Genomic DNA, 22,673 nt, shown 5'->3' on the forward strand with positions numbered 1-22,673 from the left:
TATGACATTAAAACCACCCAATATGACCTCAGAACAGCCCAATACAACTTCAAAACTCCCCAATATTACTCCAAAGCCCCCAATATAATCTGAAAACCGCCCAATATGACTTCAAAACGACCCGGTGCAACCTGAAAATAACTCTGTCATAATGATGCTGTAAACTAAGGCTGAAAACATTAAATCTGAACGATTTCATGCCTTTAGTTTTATATTCTCCAGATAGTTTAGTTTCAGCCTCAGTGGGCTGTCCATCCACTGACAGGTCTGGGCGCCGGTCTCTGCTACGGACCTTTGACATCATTCTTTAGATATTCAATTTTATTGAGTTTATCAGCAACTAATAACTAAACCAGTTCGTGACCCAGCAGCCGGTTCTTGTGAACGATGGGCTCCCAGCAGGTCCAGATACCTGCTCAGGTCCATGTCTGGGTCGAATATCTCCTTCAGTATGTCCTGGTCCTGGTTCTGGATCCGAACCAGTTTTCTGACCTCCTTCGCAGATCTAAAAATGGAAGCAGCCTCTCCATCTCCTCCAGGAGCTGCTTCTATTTTTAGGTTTCTATTTTCTCTCCACAGATCTGTGTGTAATTTTGCTCTTTGTGGTTGAGAGGCGGATCTGGGATACTCGCCGGTCCCAGCAGAACCAACATCACCTGGATCCTGCCGGTGCAGCTTGGTTCTGATCTGACCTTCCTGTCACATGACTCTCTGCAGATCAGCTGCGTAGAACCCTGAAGTCCACGCCCTCTCCAGTCCGCCTGGATCTGCCGTGGCCATGACTCCTCCAGCTATTTTCTCCACCTCGCCGAAACTCGGCCTGCTTGTCTCCGCCGCGGTCGCAATGATGATGTCACTTCCTGCGTGGGCTCTGGAACCAGAGACATGTTTTTCCAGACAGCATCAGGGGGTCACTGTCAACGTCAGAGTAGCCATGAGCAAATCCACAACGGCCACGGATGCCCGGGCGGTCCGATCCGAGAGAGACTGCGTCCTCGCCTGCTGCTCAGAGGAAGTCCGACCAGGTGAGCCCAGACTTCCTATTTCATATTCTTATGTGACTTATTTAGCTCCAAATGTTCCGGATACACCAGAATGTGAGCCAGGAAGGAGGAAAACATCGGTCTCCAGTCTGCCTCAGGACCACACAAAGAGACAAAGAAGCATTCACACTGCAAGACAAAACGTACAGTAACATCATGCCTGGATGGTAGGAGGAAGCCGGAGAACCCACAGAGAACACACCGAGCGGATGGTTTACTGCGTCAGAATTTTACACACATGGAGATGCTTTGTCGACTGAGGCCCCGCCCATATGGCGTGTGGGCGGGGCCTAATCCAGCCACCGTGTCTGACCAATGAGAGGGAAACAAGCTAAAACCTAAAAACAATAAAAAATAAAAAAGAGTAAAATGCTGGAGCAGCCATTTTCCACTCAGTGTATGAAGCAAGGGTCTAAACCCTGCTGTTACGTACCGACCCTGAATGCAACACTTCCGTATTTTACCCTGCCAGGAAAACATCAGCATGGAGCCGTTATAAATACGTTATTGATAAGTTATTGATAATGAACGGTCATGCTAATTAGCTACTTAGGACTAGCTTTACAGTAAATGACGACTTTGGCTTCATTCACAACGCAGCTCAGTCACAACTTTTTTGCTCGTCTGCGATTCAAATCAAGTTTTTAATGACGGTGAGACCGACGCAGATCTGATTTTAGTTTCAGGCCAACGCCGGCGGCTTCCTGACGTGGTCTGAAATCAGAGTCATGTCTGATCGGTTCCGACCGAAGCAACCTTTATTTCAGGAAATAAAAAAAAACAAAACAGCAGAAGATGAAAACCACGACACTTTGTGTCCTCAACGTCGTCTTCTCAACTCCATCAGGTGCTGCGTCGTCTCCTTCCTCTTCGTCTTCTTCTCTGGGTTGTTCCTTTCGCTGGTTGTTTCAGCAACACAACCCAACACTGCCCCCTGGGGTTGTCGGTGGTATTGCTCCATTTTCTGCATGAAAAAACGGATAGCTTAGCTGTCTGAAAATGGAACAACTTACTTACGTAACCGACGCAGGAGACAAATGAAATGAAAACTACGTGTCCATCCGTCTGCGTGTCCGTCCGTCTGCGTATCCATCCGTCTACGTGTCCGTCCGTCTGCATGTCCGTCCGTCTGCGTATCCATCTGTCTGTGTGTCTGTCCGTCTACGTGTCCGTCCGTCTGCGTGTCCGTCCGTCTGCGTATCCATCCGTCTGCGTGTCCATCCATCTGCGTGTCCATCCGTCTGCGTGTCCGTCCGCCTGCGTATCCATCCGTCTGCGTGTCTGTCTATCTGCGTGTCCATCCGTCTGCGTATCTGTCTGTCTGCATATCCGTCCGTTTGCGTATCCGTCCGTCTGCGTGTCCGTCCGCCTGAGTGTCCGTCCGCCTGCGTGTCCGTCCGCCTGCGTGTCCGTCCGTCTACGTGTCCGTCCGTCTGCGTGTCCGTCCGTCTGCGTGTCCGTCCGTCTGCGTGTCCATCCGTCTGCGTGTCCGTCCGTCTGCGTGTCCGTCCATCTGCGTGTCCATCCATCTGCGTGTCCGTCCGTCTGCGTGTCCGTCCGTCTGCGTGTCCATCCATCTGCGTGTCCGTCCATCTGCGTGTCCGTCCGTCTGCGTGTCCGTCCGTCTGCGTGTCCGTCCGTCTGCGTGTCCGTCCGTCTGCGTGTCCGTCCGTCTGCGTGTCCATCCATCTGCGTGTCCATCCATCTGCGTGTCCATCCGTCTGCGTGTCCGTCCGTCTGCGTGTCCATCCATCTGCGTATCCATCCGTCTGCGTGTCCATCCATCTGCGTGTCCGTCCGTCTGCGTGTCCATCCGTCTGCGTGTCCGTCCGTCTGCGTGTCCATCCATCTGCGTATCCATCCGTCTGCGTGTCCATCCGTCTGCGTGTCAGTCCGTCTGCGTGTCCATCCGTCTGCGTGTCAGTCCATCTGCGTGTCCGTCCATCTGCGTGTCCATCCGTCTGCGTGTCCGTCCATCTGCGTGTCCATCCATCTGCGTATCCATCCATCTGCGTGTCCATCCGTCTGCGTGTCCGTCCGTCTGCGTGTCCGTCCGTCTGCGTGTCCGTCCGTCTGCGTCCATCCTAAATGGATGTGTGAGGTCTCCATTGAACGGATGATGTGAGTTACCAGGATGTGAGCATGGACACCTGCATGTGAACGAAGCCTTAAAACACCAGACGAGGAGCTGAGATTTACTACTTTTTTCTCAGAGCTGAAAGTCAGAGAAAAAGACACCATCTGTGTCCGATGATGTGTTTGAAGATCCAAATGTTGTGTTTGTGAAGGTGCCAGATGCAACATGGCCGTGTTTAACTCCATCAAAGTTCCCGGTGATGATAACTGCATCCTGTTCCACTGTCAGAGTGAGCAGGACTGTCCTCTAATGAAGACTCAGGATGGCATCAACACCTACGACATCTACAAAGGTGAAGATTTCTCCTCATTTCCTCGCAAACAATTTTATTTTAAATCCATTTCCTGGTCTAAGTCACAGCCGGTACCCGATGACATCACAGTGACATCACAACATTTGCATACTGCATTTCTACTTAATGAGTAATTTTCTGCTTCTCACTTCAGTTTTGGACAAATTAACTGTTAAATCACAGCGGGCTGTTAGCGGCTCATCATGTCGGTTTTTCCTCCTGCAGGTTTGAGTCATCCTCCCATCCTGAGGCCCAGCACCCCAACCACACCACCCACCACATCAACCACAACAGCCATGGCTCCACCCACCACAGAACCTCCTCGCATCATCGTCATCACCACAATGCCAGTGGTTCGACCCTCAACAACAGCTACACCTCCTCCCACCATCTCCTCCAGAAAACAAAACAAAACCAGCAAAAAGCAAAATAAAACCACCAAAAAAGGGAAATCTCACCAAGTCAGCACCACCCAGCCCCCTTCGAGCTCCACCACATCACTTCCTGTCGCAACAGCCGGCAAAGAGCCGGAGCGTAGAGCTACGGAAACACCTCAGCCTACAACCAGTACAACTACACCCACTGCAGCACCCACCACAAGCACTACAACTGCTCTCACAACCACCTCTGCCCCCGTTTCTATGACTACACCAGCTAGCACCACCACTACAACACCACCCACCACTACTACCACCACAACTACACCACCCCCCACAACTACCAGCACTACTACACCACCCACCACGACTACCAGCACTACTACATCACCCCCCACGCCTACCAGCACCACCACCAGAAAGACTCCAGAACCAAGTCTAATCATTACACCCAAAGATGTCCCCCAATCAGACCACGCCCCCCAACTTGACCATCCCCTACAATCAGACCACGCCCCCCACCACCCCTTACAACCAGACCACGCCCACCAACCTGACCAACCCCTACAATTAGACCACGCCCACCAACCTGACCAACCCCTACAATCAGAACACGCCCACCAATCTGACCAACCCCTACAATCAGAACACGCCCCCCAACCTGACCAACCCCTACAATCAGAACACGCCCCCCAACCTGACCAACCCCTACAATCAGAACACGCCCCCCAACCTGACCAACCCCTACAATCAGACGACGCCCCCCAACCTGACCAACCCCTACAATCAGACGACGCCCCCCAACCCGAGCACCCTCTCCACTTAGACCACACACCCGAATCTGACCACCCTCTTTGGCCAGACCATGTACCCCAAACCAGCCAACCATTCATGTCGAACCACGCCCCTCAAACGGACCACGCCCACCAGGTAGACCACGCCCACCAGAATCCCAGCTCCAGCGGGGGGAAGGTGGTAGCAGCGCAGGGGGTGGTAAAGACCGGCGTGGTGGCATTCATGGTGCTGGGACTGGCCGTGCTGATGCTGGCTCTGGCCGTTGGTGGCCGGAAGGCCATGGAGTCCTTCGACCGCCGCCATTACACGAGACTGGAGCTGAACGACCTTCACTATGAGGTGTGAAGGGAAGGAAACGATCTGGCATCTGTCATCCTTCGTTCAACTGTATTTTATCCGAAGCGAGGCATTTCTGACGATAAATGTGATGTTAAAGGAAATATTACATTGATATCATGCTCTTCATCATCGTCATCGTTTCATGCAAATATCAGATGTTTTATTCTGCACTTTTAAAATTTGCTTCATTATTTTTAGTTTAATTTGCGAACCTAAAGTAAACATATTGATAACAATTCAGATTTCCTGAAGGAATCCCTGTAAAAACAAACAACGTCAGACCACGTTTCAAACACGAACAAATTTCTCATGAATTGGCTGCTCTGGTTGCTCAGCACCCAAAGCCTGAACCCAACCGTCTGTCACGTCCATCCTGAAGTTTTCCTGTTCAGTCATAGGATCTGTGCTCTGATTGGACACCCAACCATCCAGGCGCTGCTTTTCATTTGTGCAGAGACGCCCGCCAGCCGGTGTCAGACGAGTCATCAGAGTTTCAGTTTAAAGCGTAATAAACCGGAAAGAACATGTTAGAACTGAATAGTATGGAAAACAACTTTGAAACAAACTTGATAAAATCTTAATTTGTTTGAATTTAGTATATTTGTTTTTCTGGAAGATTTGTCTGTTCCTGTTTGGGGGGCGGGGCAAATAATCGTTAAAGAAACTCTGCTTTTTACTAGTGTAGTTTGGTCCCGCCCCCTTTGGAGGATGACTCATCAATTCACTTGGCAATAAATCGATCAAATTTAGAAATGAATCCTTTTAGGTTTTAATAAGACTTTAATCCGACAGTGGAGGATTTTTAGATCTTTGATCCAAAGTTTGAATCTTTTTCAGTTTAGGCTCCGCTCGCCGTCATCATCACAGACCCTTCGTCTGTCAGATTTGATAGGTTTTTTAGGAATCAGCTGCAATACTTAAATTTCTAAACAGCTCAAACTAAATTTGTTTCTTTTTTTATGTTTCTGATGAAAAGCGTTATAAAAAAAAAAACATTTTAAATCTTCATCTGTTGGAAAAAAACAACACCAATATTTTTACTATTTAACGTTGTTTTAGACTCCGAACATGACATGACCGATCGTGTTTTTTCGGAAAACTTAGGACCCGTAACCTTTTTATTGGTGGAGTTAGGAGTTAGGCGACTCATCAGTTTTTTTTTTTGTGGGGGGGGGGGGGGGGGGGGGGGGGGGGGGGCTTTTTTTAGTTAGCCCCCCCCCACCCCCCCCCCCCCCCCCCCCCCCCCCCCCCCCCCCCCCCCCCCCCCCCCCCACCCCCCCCCCCCCCCCCCCCCCCGTTCCGTGTTGGACAACTCATCAGTTTTCATGAACATTTATATATAAATAAAAACATTTGAAAACAAACAAAATAAAAAGGATAAAATTCTGACTTTATTTTGTAAAAACAGAAATATTTTCAACTGATTCATGTTTCTGAGAATTGATTTTTGCAGTTTGAAGAGCAGCTCATTCATAGAAAAGAAATTAAACATTTTCATCTGAATCTGACTGGAAACTCACAAGTTTAACCCTTTAAAGCAAAACAGCAGCTGAGAAATGTTTCTTTGCATATTTTTACTTTTCTTTTGGACAATAGTCATAAAAATTACAGTGAATAAGATCATAATAATAATTAAATTGAGAGAATTTGCAAGAGGAATAGGAGGACATGGATGACAGACCTGAACCACATGGTCTCAGGCGGGTTTATTTCCACTGATCTTCAACATATCAGGTTGTTAAAGGGTTAATAAAATCTGTCCGTGACTAATAAACCCAAGTTCTGCCTTGCTGGAGGACAGCTGAGCACGCGGGGGTTATTTTCTGACCATTTTGCAGTTTTATTCTTCAGACTGAACCGAGCTTCAGGCGGTTCCGTCCAGACTCCTTCCTCCTTTCCCAGCAGGAGAACCAACAGCAATACAGACTCAGAAGCTCCTCCTGTAAACACCTGCATGTCTTCACGTCGCTGCCACTGTGTTGTTTTTCTACTTCTTCACCAGGATTCCTGAGATGGAGGCAATCCTCTGAAACGCTGCACTACTGCATCCTGTGGGGGTTTCATAAATATATTCTGCTTCTTTTGAGATGTTCGGTGGTTTTTCTCAGCAGAGGGACACTGGCTGCGCACTATTTTCCTATAATGAGCACCTTTGTATTGGACTGCTGTAGCGTGAGCTGACCAGCAGGGGGCGACAGCAGCGTGAACTGATGCTGCTTAGATTTGTACTCTGATTACTTTCACGATGGTGATACTTTGGTCTTGTTTTGTGAAGTAATGTTTTTGCATAAGTTTGGACTTTGATGTTTTGTTGCAAAGATTAAACAAGTTGTGATTTTTGAGCACATGCCGCGTTTCCTGCACACTGCTTTTATTCTGAAATCTGTTTCACATCAGAGAAAAAGGAAACGATTGAGAGAATGCTTTGAATCAGAAGTAAAGGATAAGATGAGACGGGATTTATTCTCCTGCAGGGAAAAGAGTCTATTGAAAATAACTTTATTAAATTCTGCTGTTTGTACCAGACACGTGAAGGAACAGTTTATTTCTAGAAGGAATAAAATATAATTTTGGACAATATAATATACTGAACAGGATTCAGTTACGTTCTTTTTCTAACTTCGCTCGGTGTTTCACTATGGGAATCGCTTATGCGTGACCAACTATGGAAGCTCCAATGACACCACGTCTGTCTGTGACAGACAGGTTGAGCCGTACCCAGGGCTCCGCCCCCACATACAGATACGGCCAACCAACCCCCTCCTACTCATTCTTGCTTTCTTCCCGTGCGGAACTACAGCGAAGCTGCCTCAGCGCGGTCGGACTAGCTTGGTCTACTGTTTAACTGTTCGCAGGCGTCCCGTCACAGGAGCACGTCGCCGAACGCAGTTCCTGGCTCTGCTCTGCAACCGTGTTGAGTAAGACGTTAGTTGCACGGTCGTCGGATAGGCAACTGCGTAAAGCAAGCTGCGTCCAACCGTCTTTAACAAGCGGTCTACTGACTCCCGTGTGACTCGGGCTAATGCGTCAAGGTGAGCCTGTTGTTGGTCTGACATTAACTTGTTAGCAAGACCGTCTGCTTTAGCTAACGCGAGCTGACTCGGACATTAAGTGGTAAGCTCGGAAATAACCATCCGACTGGCGCTCACGAACAGACTAACGTGTTATGACGAGCCTGTTTCTTCCCCGCATTCCTGCTATGGCTACGGCTGCCACCCCCGCCAAAGGGTCGGAACCGAAACCTAAGGAGGCTGCATCCCGCCCGTGCCCTGCGTCGTGCGGGGCCTCCATCTCGGGCAGGGACCCTCATCCGATGTGCATAGTTTGCATGGGCACTAAACACGCCCAGAACTCGCTAGCTAACCCGCAGGAATGCTCCCACTGCTCCGCCATGCCCGAAAAGATCCTCGAAAGGAGACTGAGGGTGGCGGTAGCGAACAACCAGGACCCCTCTCTTGCCGGGACCACTGCCGTGGCTCCAGGTGACATCCATCAGCCGTGAGCCACCACGAGCAGGGCGGACATGATGGAAGAGGAGTCCCCGGTCATGCCTCCACTTTTCGAGGGAATTCTCGACGATGGAGGGCTCGACCCGGTTAACGAGGACGCAGAGTGCGATGCTAACTCTGACCTCCTCGAGATGAACGACATGGAGGAAGAGGAGGATGACTCCACCTTCCCAGCCCAGCCTTCACGGCCAGCCAGCGGGGCAGAAATGCCCCCTGCAGCAGACAGCAGTTTATACGATGTATGTAAACGTGCATCTGCGCGGCTCGGAATCCCATGGCCCGCAGCTCAGGATGCTGAAGGGACAGAAAGAGATCTGTATGATGGCAAGAGACTTCCACCAGCCCTGCCACCAGCCAAGCAACTGCTACCAGCAGTTCCTGCTTGCATGAAGGAAATGAGCCGTTACTGGTCAAGCCCTTACAAGAGCAAGCTTCCCACCAAAGGCTGCTCTAAGCTGGAAGTGCAAGGTATGGTTGAGCTGGGGTTGGCTGAGCCCCCAGCGGTGGAGCCTTCAGTGGCTTATCACCTTCATCCAAACCGCAAGTCACTCTCAGCATCCTCAAGTGTCTCTCTCCCCAGTAAGATGGATCGCCTCACAGCATCCATTTATCAGAGGATGTACAAGTATGCTGCACAGTCAGTGTGCTCCCTCAACGCAGTCACGCTGCTGTCTGCATATCAGGCTGAGATCCTTGAGGAGATGGGCCGTCAGCTGGACTCTGGATCACCTAATCCAGTTCTGTGGGATGAAATTTGTGTGGTTAACGATCTCATCCTCCGCTCCTCCAGGGGAGCAGTCCAGGGCTCTGGTCGGGTTATGGGACTAGCTGTCTCTGGTGAAAGGGCCCTGTGGTTAAACCTGTCGGGCCTGGGTGATTCCCAAAAAGCTGAGGTCATGGATGCTACCTATGATCCAGCCAAAGGGCTTTTTGGACCAGCTTTGGAGAAAATGAGGGAGACAAGCACCCGCAGAAAAGAGGAGGGTGAAGCTTTCAACCTCTGTCTCCCACGTAAGCCAAACCCTCTTCCCCCACAGGCTCCCAGGCCTGGCTTTGCAGCTGCTGCTGCAGCTGCAAGAGGGCACCGGAGTGGGGTGAAAACACAGAGACATGGAGGTGGGCAATCAAACCCACCTCACAAAGCTGAGAACCCAAGACCATGGGGTAAACATTCCTTCGCGGCAGTCGCAGCGAGAAACCGCCCATCCCACCCCGGGGAGGGGAAGAAGAAGCGGGCGACCTAACACCCCAGTGTTCACTGTCCCCCCCTCCTTGGAAGAAAAGAAAACTGACCGAGGATGGACTCGGCCCAGTTCTTCAATGTTCAGTGGCTCCTGTGGTTACCAGTTCATCAGGAGCCCTTTTTCAGTCTCCACAGCAGAGAGCAGAGACTCAGATGCAGGTGGAACAAAGTTCAGATCTTCATGCCTGCAAAAACACTTTTGTCAGTGTCACCAAGCACGACACAGTGTCCCAGTTCAGTTTGTTCCAGACAGGGGGTGACAAACAAAATAAAGCGTGCATTTCTGCAGCCAGGCATGTTGCCAAGGGCAGAATGCCCCCCACAAAAAATAAACAGAATAAGAGAAAAAGGCTGTTGGTCCCTGTTGTCACCAACGGAGGGCGCTCCGGCCCTTCGCAACAGGACCGACAGCATCGCCAGCGTGACGTCACAAGAGTGCGACACTTTGGCTGCCCGGGCAGAGAAGTGGCGCGCATGCGCAGTGCATCCCTGGGTCAGGGGGACTATTTGCCAGGGATACAGACTTCAATTCGCGATCAAACCACCCAGATTCAAAGGTGTGTTAACATCAGCGACCAGCGGCGATTCAGCTCACGTCCTACAGGACGAAATAGCTGCCCTGCTGAACAAAAGAGCGGTCAGAGTAGTCCCAGACGAAGAAAGTCGTCAGGGTTTCTACTCTCGGTATTTCCTCATCCCGAAAAAGGACGGGAGATCGCTCCGACCTATTTTAGATCTACGTGTGTTAAACAGACACTTAAGAAAGTATACGTTCAGAATGTTGACACACTAAACACTCTGCCGCTCTATCCGCCCAGGAGATTGGTTTGTGACAATCGATCTCTCAGATGCGTATTTCCACATCGCCATATATCCTCCACACAGAAAGTTTCTCAGGTTTGCTTATCGGGGCACAGCCTACGAGTTTCAAGCCTTGCCGTTCGGGCTGTCATTAGCCCCACGGGTATTCAGCAAGTGTGTGGATGCAGCACTGGCTCCACTGAGGAACAGCGGCATCAGGATCTTCTCCTACATAGACGACTACCTGGTCTGCTCCCAGTCACAGACACAGGCGATCAGGGATTCCAAGGCTGTGATAAGTCATTTAATCGATCTCGGTTTCAAATTAAACTGGGAAAAGAGCCGTCTAATTCCGGCTCAGTGTACGGAATATTTGGGGCTCAAAATAAACTCCATGTCATATCGGGTCACTCTGTCAGAGGGGCGGATCGCGTCTTTCACCCAGTGCATGACTCGCTTTCGGCTGGGGAAAGTCGTGACGTTCAGACTTTGCCTGCGTCTGCTCGGTCTAATGGCATCGGTCATTTCGGTGGTACAGCTCGGGCTTTTGATGATGAGAGATTTTCAGCGGTGGGTCGCGTCTTTGCGGATGTGCACCCGCCGTCATCTCCGCCGCGGTGTGAAGATCACACCGGCGTGTATGGCTGCTCTTTTGCCATGGAGAGCGCCAACAACTCTCACTGCGGGAGTGCCGCTCGGCGCAGTGTCGTCCAGGGTTACCCCGACAACGGACGCTTCCTTGAAAGGTTGGGGCGCAACCATGATGGGCAGAGTGGTGAATGGCGTTTGGTCACAGAAGATGGCCCGCCTTCATATAAATATGTTGGAGCTACAGGCAGTATTCCTGGCTCTGAGACACTTTCTACCCCACATGGAGGGCCGTCATGTCCTGGTGAAGACGGACAACTCCACGGTGGTAGCCTACATAAACCGTCAGGGTGGGACCCGCTCACTACACCTGCACAAGCTGGCCAGGAAGATTATAGTGTGGTGCAGCTCCAGACTTCTGTCCGTTCGAGCAACTCACGTACCAGGAGTCTTGAACAGGGGTGCAGATTTATTGTCGAGGGGGAACCCCCTGTACGGGAATGGAGACTCCATCCTCAAGTGGTGGAGCAGATATGGCAGAGGTACGGCCGAGCCGCCGTAGATCTCTTCGCCTCATGGGAAAACACCCACTGCCCACTGTTTTTCTCCCTATCCGAGCCAGACGCGCCACTAGGGATGGATGCTTTAGCCCACCCATGGCCAAACGTGCTGCTGTATGCATTCCCACCTCTCAGCCTGATCCCCCCCACCTTAACCAGAGTGAGGGAGCAGGGTCTGGCACTGATCCTGGTAGCTCCTTGGTGGCCATCCAAACCCTGGGTAGCAGAGATAATTCAAATGCTAACTGCGGAACCATGGTCTCTCCCCATCCGCAGGGACCTTTTGTCTCAGGCAAGGGGGGAGATTTACCACCCTTACCCAGACCGGGTTGCACTCTGGGCCTGGCCCCTGAAAGGTGGATTTTAAATGCTACTGGTCTCTCTCCAGGAGTAATTGATACTATCCAAAATGCACGTGCTGCCTCTACGCGCTCTCTTTACAGCTTCAAATGGCGAGTGTTTGAGAAGTGGTGTGAAGAACGGCAACATGCACCATTCCAGTGTTCTGTTGCAGATCTACTCTGTTTTTTACAGGATTTGTTGGAAAAAGGGAAGGCCTTTTCCACCCTCAAAGTTTATTTAGCAGCAATTTCAGCCTGCCATGTCGGCTTTGGTGACAAACCAGCGGGTCAGCACCCCCTGGTGTGTCGTTTCATGAGGGGTGCACGCCGTAAACTACATGTCTCCAAACCACTCATTCCATTATGGGATTTGTCGCTTGTTTTGGATGCCCTCTCTCAGCATCCTTTCGAACCGATTGAGGGGGTGGGACTGAAGTTTCTCTCATTTAAAACAGCACTGCTTTTGGCTTTGACCACAGCCAAACGAGTCAGTGATCTGCATGCCTTTTCAATCCACCCTTCTTGCTTACAGTGGAGTCCAGGGTTCACCAGGGTGTGTCTGCAGCCCAATCCGGCTTTTGTGCCTAAGGTTATTGAACCATTATACAGGTGCTCTTCGGTGGAACTGCAGGCATTCCATCCTCCTCCATTTGCCTCGGGGGAGGAGCAGAGGCTAAACACATTATGCCCTGTGCGAGCACTAAGGGTTTATGTGAACAGAACAGCTTGCTTCAGAAGATCTGACCAGCTGTTTGTTTCCTGGGTCACTTCCCACAAGGGCAAACCTGTGTCTCGTCAAAGGTTATCACACTGGATCGTTGAGGCTATACGTCTATCTTACAGATGTAAAGGGGCGCAGCCACCCACAGGGATAAGGGCTCATTCTACCAGGAGCATGGCCACATCTTGGGCTTTGTTTAAAGGGGTGTCTATTCAAGACATCTGTGCTGCCGCTAGTTGGGCCACACCACACACATTTGTGCGGTTTTACAGGCTGGATGTTGCTCAGCCGTCTCTGGCTCACGCGGTACTGGAAGTGGGGAGTTAGGTCTGACTTTTACCTGTCAGTAGCTATTCCTCACGCTTCGGCATTGTTCATGCAATCCAGGAGTGGGCTATATCTCCCATAGTGAAACACCGAGCGAAGTTAGAAAAAGAACGTTGGGTTACTTAACGTAAACCCTGGTTCTTTGATAACAGAGTGAGGTGTTTCACCTTCTCATCCCGTCTTGCACGGACACGGAAAGAAACCTGTCCAGAATGAGTAGGAGGGGGTTGGTTGGCCGTATCTGTATGTGGGGGCGGAGCCCTGGGTACGGCTCAACCTGTCTGTCACAGACAGACGTGGTGTCATTGGAGCTTCCATAGTTGGTCACGCATAAGCGATTCCCATAGTGAAACACCTCACTCTGTTATCAAAGAACCAGGGTTTACATTAAGTAACCCAACGTTTTTAATACATTTTAATAAATTAATGAATTCATTTATTAATTAAGCTTTTTAACACCAGCGATGTCTGAACAAAGAGCTGAATGTCTATTAGAAGTAAAATGTCAGCATAATACATCAATGATTCTGCACAAAGCACAAAACACGTTAAAAAAATACATATGTGAAACATCCATCCTTCCATCTTCTGCCGCCTATCCGGGGTCAGGTCGCGGGGGCAGCAGCCTAAGCAGGGAAGCCCAGACTTCCCTCTCCCCAGCCACATTTGCCAACTCTGCGGGGGGATCCCGAGGCGTTCCCAGGCCAGCCGAGAGATATAATCCCTCCAGCGTGTCCTGGGTCTTCCCCGGGATCTCCTCCCAGAGGGATGTGCCTGGAACACCTCACCAGGGAGGTCCAGGAGGCATCCTGACCAGATGCCCGAGCCACCTCAACTGGTTCCTCTCGATGCGGAGGAGCAGCGGCTCTACTCTGATCTCCTCCCAGATGACCGAGCTCCTCACCCTATCTCTAAGGGAGAGCCCGGCCACCCTGCGGAGGAAACTCATTTCAGCCGCCTGTATACGAGATCTCCTTCTTTCGGTCACGACCCACAGCTCATGACCATAGGTGAGGGTAGGAACGTAGATCGACTGGTAAATCGAGAGCTTCGCCTTCTGGCTCAGCTCCTTCTTCACCACGACAGACCGGCGCAGAGTCCGCATTACTGCAGACGCCGCACCGATCCGTCTGTCGATCTCACTTGAGGCAGGACCTGACTCCCGACCCGGAGAGGGCAATCCACCCTATTCCGGCTGAGGACCATGGTCTCAGATTTGGAGGTGCTGATTCTCATCCCAGCCGCTTCACACTCGGCCGCGAATCGCTCAAGTGAGAGCTGGAGATCACAACCAGATGACGCCAACAGGACCACGTCATCTGCAAAAAGCAGAGACCCAGTCCTGAAGCCACCAAGCCAGATCCCCTCAACACCTTGGCTGTGCCTAGAAATACTGTCCATATAAGTTATGAACAGAATCAGTGATAAAGGGCAGCCTTGGCGGAGTCCAACCCTCACCAGAAACGAATCCGACTTACTACCGGCAATGCGAACCAAGCTCTTACACCAGGGATAAGGACAGGACAGGACCAGACAGCTCGTACAAGAGGGTCTGGTACCCCATACTCCCGGAGTACCCCTCACAGGAGCCCCCGGGGACATGGTCGAACGCCTTCTCCAGGTCCACAAAGCACTTGTAGACTGGTTGGGCAAACTCCCATGCCCCCTCCAGGACCCCAAAGAGGGTATAGAGCTGGTCCACTGTTCAGCGACCAGGACGAAAACCACACTGCTCCTCCTCAATCCAAGATTTGACTATCCGGCGGAAACCTCCTCTCCAGGACCCCTGAATAGACCTTACCAGGGAGGCTGAGGAGTGTGATTCCCCTGTAACTGGAACACACCCTCCGGTCCCCCTTCTTAAAAAGGGGGACCACCACCCCAGTCTGCCAGTCCAGCGGTACTGTCCCCGATGTCCACGCGATGCTGCAGAGGCGTGTCAGCCAGGACAGCCCCACAGCATCCAGATTCTTAAGGAACTCCGGGCGGATCTCATCCACCCCCGGGGCCTTGCCGCCAAGGAGCTTTTTGACCACCTCAGTGACTTCAGCCCCAGAGATAGGAGAGTCCACCCCTGAGTCCCCCAGCTCTGCTTCCTCATCGGAAGACGTGTTGGTAGGATTGAGGAGGTCTTCGAAGTATTCCCTCCACCGACCCACAACGTCCCAAATTGAGGTCAGCAGCTCCCCATCTCCACTGTACACTGTATTGATGGAGTACTGCTTCCCCCTCCTGAGCCGCCGGATGGTGGACCAGAACCTCCTCGAAGCCTCGGAAGTCTTTCTCCATGGCCTCGCCGAACTCCTCCCATGCCCAAGTTTTTGCTGCGACAGCCGAAGCCGCATGCCGCTTAGCTTGTCGGTACCCATCAGCTGCCTCCAGAGTCCCACAGGCCAAGAAGGCCCGATAGGACTCCTTCTTCAGCTTGACGGCATCCCTCACTGCTGGTGTCCACCAACAAGTCCTGGGATTACCGCCACGACAGGCACCAACGACCTTACAGCCACAGCTCCAGCTGGCCGCCTCAGTAATAGAGACACGGAACACAGCCCATTCGGACTCAATGTCCCCCGCCTCACTCGGGACATGGTTGAAGCTCTGCTGAAGGTGGGAGTTGAAGCTCGCTCTGACAGGGGACTCAGCCAGACGTTCCCAGCAGACCCTCACAACACGTTTGGGCCTGCCAGCTCTGACCGGCTTCCTCCCCCACCATCTGAGCCAACTCATCACCAGGTAGTGATCAGTTGACAGCTCCGCCCCCCTCTTCACCCGAGTGTCCAAGGCATGTGGCCGCAGGTCCGACGATACGACTACAAAATTGATCATGGAACTGCGGCCCAGGGAATCCTGATGCCAGGTGTACATATGGACACTCTTATGTTGGAACATGGTGTTCGTTATGGACAATCCATGACGAGCACAGAAGTCCAATAACAAAACACCATTTGGGTTCAGAGGGGGTGGGGACCATGCCTCCCAATCACTCCCCTCCAGGTCTCACTGTCATTGCCCACGTGAGCATTGAAGTCCCCCAGCAGAACAATGGAGTCCCCAGAAGGAGCACCCTCCAGCACTCCCTCCAAGGACTCCAGAAAGGGTGGGTACTCTGAACTGCTGTTCGGTGCATAAGCACAGACAACAGTCAGGACCCGTCCCCCCACCCGGAGGCGGAGGGAAACTACCCTTTCATCCACCGGGGTAAACCCCAACGTGCAGGCACCAAGCTGGGGGCTGATGAGAATGCCCACACCTGCTCGGCGCCTCTCACCATGAGCAACTCCAGAGTGGAAGAAGGTCCAGCCCCTTTCGAGGGTTCTGGTTCCAGAGCCCAAGCCATGCGTCGAGGTGAGTCCAACTATATCTAGCTGGAACCGCTCAACCTCGCGCACAAGCTGAGGCTCCTTCCCCACCAGAGAGGTGACGTTCCACGTCCCTAAAGCCAGCTTCTGCAGCCGGGGATTCGGACCGCCAGGGTCCCTGCCTCTTGCTGCCGCCCAGCTCACATTGCACCCGACCCCTACGGCTCCTCCCGCAGATGGTGAGCCCACGGGAGGTGGGGCCCATGTAACCCTTTCAGGCTGAGCCCGACCGGGCCCCATGGGCAAAGGCCCGGTCACCAGACGCTCGCACTCGTGCCCCACCCCCAGACCTGGGGGTGGGGCCCATATACCGGTAACCCACGTCTGTGCAAGGGAACATTTCTGCCCATGGCTGTAGTCATCATAGAGGTCTATGAGCCGTACTTGGCCTGGTCTCTCCCAAAGACACCTGTTTGTCATGGGTGACCCTACCTGGGACATAAAGCCCTACATATATATATATATATAAACATATATAAACACACACACACACACACATACATATATATATGAATATATATATATATATATATATATATATATATATATATATATATATATATATATATATATATATATATATATATATATATTAATATTAATATTTATATAATTTATATATATATGTATATATATATATATATATATTAATATATATATATATAATAATGGTTTATATATATATATATATATATATATATATATATATATATATATATATATATAATTAATATATATATTAATTATATATAATTAATATATAATATATATATATATATTAAAATATATATATTAATATATATATATGTATATATATATATATATATATATATATATATATATATTTATATATATATATATATATATATATATATAATTTATATATATATATATATATATATATATATATATATATATATATATATATATATATATATATATATATATATATATAAACCATTATTGTGCCTTTTTTATTTTAATCAGAATATCTGCATAATTTGTGGCCCCTGTCTCACGGGGCCCTTGTCGGTGTCATAAAGTAGTTCCTCTGAATGTTCCCCAGGTCAGAGAGGTTCGTTGCTCTTTGCGGCTTTTCTGTTTGCGGTTCTGCAGGAAGCATCCGCACTATGACAATCTGCGTTTCTGCGCGTGCGACGTGAACAATAGAAAGCAGCGGTGTGGAGCGGAGGAGGGAGCTGTGGAGGAGGAGGGGGGGTTCCTCACAGCGGAAGGAGACACGGAGCTCCTGCAGGACAATGTGAGACACACGGAGAGCTGATCGGACGCAGCAGTCAGCATACCCCCCGGGATGGAAGCGGGGAAGGTCTAGCCCGCATCGGAACCGAATCTTAACGGGAATTCTGCTGGAAATTCGCATTTTTCTTCCGGAGAAGCGGCCGCAGCGATGGGAATCCTGCGCTGAGGAGGAGCGGCGGCCGGGCCGAGGAACGGGGAAAGATGGGAGTCGTGCTGCTGAGTCTGTTGTTGTGTAGTTTTTATTTTCTCATACGAGGTGAGTTTGCGGTCCAAACGGTGCTTTGGCGCAGTTTTTCCCTGTTTACGGTGTGCTGGGAGTAGGAAATGTGCGGGGAAGAAGAAAGCGCTGCTTTCCGCGGAACGAAGCGGATTTTCGGTGGATGTTTTGGAGTTCGGCCTGAGTGGAGCTAACGTTAGCTTCCCGCTAGCCGCAGGAGCTAACGTTAGCTTCCCGCTAGCCGCAGGAGCTAACGTTAGCTTCCTACTAGCAACAGGAGCTAACGTTAGCTTCCAGCTAGCAGCCTGTTGGAGCAGCGGAGCTAACGTTAGCTTCCCGTTAGCCGCAGGAGATAGCGTTAGCTTCCCGCTAGCAGCCAGTTGGAACAGCGGAGCTAGCGTTAGCTTCCCGCTAGCAGCCAGTTGGAACAGCGGAGCTAGCGTTAGCTTCCCGCTAGCAGCCTGTTGGAACAGCGGAACCGCAAACAGTGTTCGCCAGGAAAATATTCCCGCAGAGACTTTGCTGGCTCTCTGCTCGCGCTGTTTTCTGTCCCCGGGTTTGTGTTGGAGCCAGGTGTGCAGCCAGGTGTTAGCTGCTGCTGCTTTTATAACTTCATTTTGTGTAACTTTAAGGCGCTGCATCGGGATCAGCAGCATTTAGCATAACAATGCTAACTGAGCTAGTCAGTTAGCTGGAGCTAACCTGGAGAAGCTAACAGGTTGCTTCACCTCCTCATCACGATGAAGATATCTGCGTTAAATCTGCAGGTTTCTGAGCAGCGTCACACTTTCAGCTGGAGAACCTGCTGAAATCAGACAGTCAACATAAAACAGCATTTTTTACACATAAAAGTTTATAAAGGAATATAGAGAGGGGAGAAACTGAGTTATTAGAGAGAAAAACGCATTAAAAGAGGAAAAATACTCTTATTTTCTTTTTTAAGTTTACCACTTAAAGAACTGCTAAACTTGTTACTGTAAATATTGACATAAAAATTTGTTCAAGTTAAAATGATAATAAATTAAACAAAACAAAAAAAGATTTGCAGGACTTTCAGGGGTTAAAAAATGTTTATATTAACCTGGTTAAAAATACTCATAAAAACGTCCAATGTGTCAAATAAAACCTGTCTTAGAAGGGAAATTTAAGCAATTGAATATATTTTTCTTTTAATCCAGTTAAAAACAGATTGATGGTAAAATATTGTTGATTCAAACTTAAATACAAAATGAGTTTTTTTTTTAAAAAAAAAAACACATTGAAGGTCTTATTTTTGTCAAAGTAAAATATCAAAGTGTAAAACAATCGAGTTCATATTGACTGGAAAACATTAAATAAACTATTCAATGGGTGAATATTAACAGGAGAAAAGACATTTTTTCTAAAACTATTTTCCAGTGAAACAACGAAGGAACCAGTTTATAGTCACCAGAATGAAATGAACGAACTCTCATTTCAATTCCTGATTATTTAACAAAGCCAGTAACTCTTCAGGTGCACGGCAAATGTCCGAGTTATGACATCTGAAGTCATATTTCTGTCCGGTTGAAGACCCCCGCTGAGTTTCATTGGAGCAGAGGACTAAAATCTGCACGGTCCAGTCTGCAACGACAAAGTTGCATCAGGGATGAAGGCAAGCCGTCCCGATGAAGGTTGGTGACCAAAGGTTTGTGTCCTTAAACTTTCTGTACCTCAGACTGGAGCGTGCAGATTTTTTCCTCCATCATCAACAAAGTCCTGGACCTCCACACCTGGAGGCAGAGCTCCAGGCCCAGACGCAGGGCTCCATACCTGGGTACATGGCTCCAGACCCGGAGCTTGGAACCCACATCTGGACGAGCCAGCACAGAAGCTCCTCAGAACTCATTTTTCCACAGAAAAGTTCAAGTTAATTAAAAAAAAAAAAAAAGGAAAAACAGGAAAATCCACATGAAAGATTAGTTTGTTATCCTTTAATCATTTCATCCGACTCCGGACGCAGCGGCTGATCACAGGTGTTTGGTTTCTGCGCAGCAACACGGCATGGCGGTCTCAGCAGAGGGATCTCGCCACTAGAGGGCGACCTTTTCGTCTCCGCAGCTCCCAGTTCAGTTAAAAGATAAAACTAGCATCATTGTTTACATGTTTGGACGTGAAGATTGATTTCTGATATAATTATAACCAATCAGAAGTTCATTGATCTGACTGCTGGTATTGATAAAAGGTCTGTATAAGACCTGGACGATTAATCAGGTTTTAATCTGAACTACGATCTGGGTTTCCATCGATGATAAAAATAAAAGGGTGTGATTATTTCTCTCTCTGCAGTTTCCTCTCCTGCTGTCTTCAGCTGCTAATCGAGCGTCTCTGGCGTTGCAGCGCTGTGCTGTAAACTCCTCCCACAGCCGCTTTGCTTTCATTCAGACACTGTTGCCAACTTGGAGACTTTCTCTCTAAATCTGGAGACTTTTTTTGTTAAAAGCGACAAATCTAGCAGCTTTTACTGGAGTTATTAGAGACTTTTCTGGTGTTTTGGTGACTGACTTGAAGGCACATATTGTTCTGCAGTTACTGTAAGGAAGGAGCAGCGGGAGCCTCTCCCGTCCTAAAGCACTCCCAGGCGGCCAGTCTCAGTCGGCTCCGGCTGCAGGTCAATGTAGAATAACTGCAGTAGGTTGTGGAAGTTCACCTAAACATAGTTTATACCATTGCCAGTGACAACTGGCTGCATTATTTTCCTATACATAGTTCGGCCAGTTAAACACTGTAATATCCCTCCGTTACGGGGCGTTACCATAGCAACGCGTTAACCAGCTGGTTCAGATCAGCCGTCTTTTAACAGGTGAATGAGAGAAATGCGCTGCAGCCTGACAGCGGTTGTTTGGTATAAAACGTACATCCAGGCCAACGTAAAATAGTTCCGATATAAGCGGTAAAAGCAGGATAATTGTGTTAAATAACCCAGATCTCAGTTTCAATCAAAATAATCAGGATTATAACTTTTGTCATCGAGCAGCCCTACTGACCGCTAGCCGCGACTTCCTCTGAGCCATACCAACGGCTAACCGCAACGTAACGTCTGCTAGCCCTCTCGACATAACATCGCCTCAGTCACGTTGTAGAGTGGAGAGGCCGCCATTTGGAAAGGATCCAAAGACAAAATTAAAAAGAACAGCGCGACTTCACGTTAATATTAGCGACTCCTGTTTAGTTCATGTTTGCAATGTTTATTCACAGTTGAACCAGTTGTACGTTGCTCATGTATGTTTAGCATGTTAGGACGGTAGGAGTGTCACTGGGAGACTATCATGACGCTGCTGCCGCTGTTCAGACGTATAGCTGATGAAGTCACTTCCTGTAAAACTGGTTGCCATGAGAATAAAATAACTTTTATGGAACTTTTACGTCCGTTGTTCTAACCAGTTCTGTTTTGTTGCAGCCGAACCGCTGCTCTTGTATGCCAACCGGCAGGACCTTCAGATTGTCGACGCGTCGCATGAGAAGTCCAATGCCACGGTGGTGGTGGGTGGCCTGGAGGACGCCGCTGCCGTGGACTACGTCTACTCTCAGGGGCTCATCTACTGGAGCGATGTGAGCGAGGAGGCCATTAAACGCACTTTCTTCAACCAGTCGGGAACCGGAGTGGTCCAGACGGTGGTACCGGGCCTGGCCTCCCCAGACGGACTGGCATGTGATTGGTTAGGGCGCAAACTTTATTGGACGGACTCGGAAACCAATCGGATCGAAGTGTCCGAACTGGATGGATCGTTGAGGAAGGTTCTGTTCTGGCAGGAGCTGGACCAACCCAGAGCCATCGCCTTGGATCCAGAACGAGGGTGAGTTTCTTTTAAGCAAAAAGATTGAAGCAGACGGCAGATCTGTTGCCTTCCTTCAGGGCCGGTACCAGTTATTTGTACTTCTGGCAACCAGTGATCGGTTGTTAGAGCCGATGTTTATTTGCTGTCAAAACGTAAACTTTGGGATCCAAATCTAGCGACAAACTGGATGAGACGGAGACCTCTGGTCCAGGTGTAGCGTCTCTGGTCCAGGTGTAGCGTCTCTGGTCCAGGTGTAGCGTCTCTGGTCCAGGTGTAGCGTCTCTGGTCCAGGTGTAGCGTCTCTGGTCCAGGTGTAGCGTCCTTAGCATGTAGTTCGGTCATCACGCAGTCTGCATCTACAAGCTTCAGTGCTGATAATTGGTCGGATATTATTGGCCATGGTGATTATTGATTGTTACTTCTACGTGATGATGATGAGGAAGAAGAAGTGAAGAAACTGGAGGAAAACTTGCTGTAAAGCCGAACTAGGAGAGTAAACGTTGTACCTCTGGTTGGTGACGGCGTGTTTACATCCATCGCCGTGTGACCGACTCGCCTCCGTCGTTCTTCGTCACTCGGCAGAAAATCATCTCTCAAAGGATTCTGGGAAATGTAGTTTTCCTGTAAACGCGGTTTCCTCCTGCTGGACAGAAGTTCTGGAGGCCAAATAAAAATGTTTGACGGGCCGATGTCGGTCTGCAGCCAAACTCCTCCTCCTGTCCTTCAGAACCGGACCGTGGCCCGGTTCTGGTTTCAGTCAGAACCGTAAGGAGTGAAGCAGACAGAAAGCCTGATGCAGGAGGATGTGTCTACTGGAGCGACTGGAAATCTCCTTCATGTCAACAAAGCCATGACTGGAGGGGGAGGGGTCCAAAACCTGGTTCTGTAAAGTGGGTGCTGGAACGCAGAGCTGGACCCGGTTCAGCTGCCATGATGAATGCATCAGGTAGCAAACACAATGCAGCTC

At 49.6% G+C, this 22,673-nt stretch overlaps 2 protein-coding genes across 3 annotated transcripts in view; both read left to right on the forward strand.

The window, feature by feature from the left end:
• Positions 1 to 617: 617 nt before the first annotated feature.
• On the forward strand, positions 618 to 5,578 carry mansc1 (MANSC domain containing 1). Its single transcript, XM_079262813.1, has 3 exons — positions 618 to 1,025; positions 3,332 to 3,472; positions 3,698 to 5,578. The coding sequence occupies exons 1-3, from the start codon at positions 779 to 781 to the stop codon at positions 4,987 to 4,989; spliced, it is 1,680 nt and encodes a 559-aa protein (XP_079118939.1). The 5' UTR covers positions 618 to 778; the 3' UTR covers positions 4,990 to 5,578.
• Positions 5,579 to 17,679: 12,101 nt separating this feature from the next.
• The window catches only part of lrp6 (low density lipoprotein receptor-related protein 6), a 30,921-nt gene continuing 25,927 nt past the window's right edge, over positions 17,680 to 22,673 (forward strand). For both annotated transcript variants that reach the window (XM_079262975.1, XM_079262976.1), the window contains exons 1-2: positions 17,680 to 17,948; positions 21,328 to 21,724. In XM_079262975.1, the coding sequence (XP_079119101.1) occupies positions 17,894 to 17,948; positions 21,328 to 21,724 (452 nt within the window). In that variant the 5' untranslated portion in view covers positions 17,680 to 17,893. The remainder of the gene's footprint in view (positions 17,949 to 21,327; positions 21,725 to 22,673) is intronic.

This window comes from Telmatherina bonti (assembly GCF_933228915.1).
Source record: "Telmatherina bonti genome assembly, chromosome: 23".
Lineage (NCBI taxonomy): Eukaryota > Metazoa > Chordata > Actinopteri > Atheriniformes > Telmatherinidae > Telmatherina > Telmatherina bonti.

Bases quoted from the DNA above. Each gene is read 5' to 3' on its own strand.
- mansc1 (XM_079262813.1), top strand. From the start codon at position 779: ATGACTCCTCCAGCTATTTTCTCCACCTCGCCGAAACTCGGCCTGCTT. The intron at 1,026-3,331 runs GTGAGCCCAGAC...GTGTTTGTGAAG, and splicing joins CTCAGAGGAAGTCCGACCAG to GTGCCAGATGCAACATGGCC. The intron at 3,473-3,697 runs GTGAAGATTTCT...TTCCTCCTGCAG, and splicing joins CACCTACGACATCTACAAAG to GTTTGAGTCATCCTCCCATC.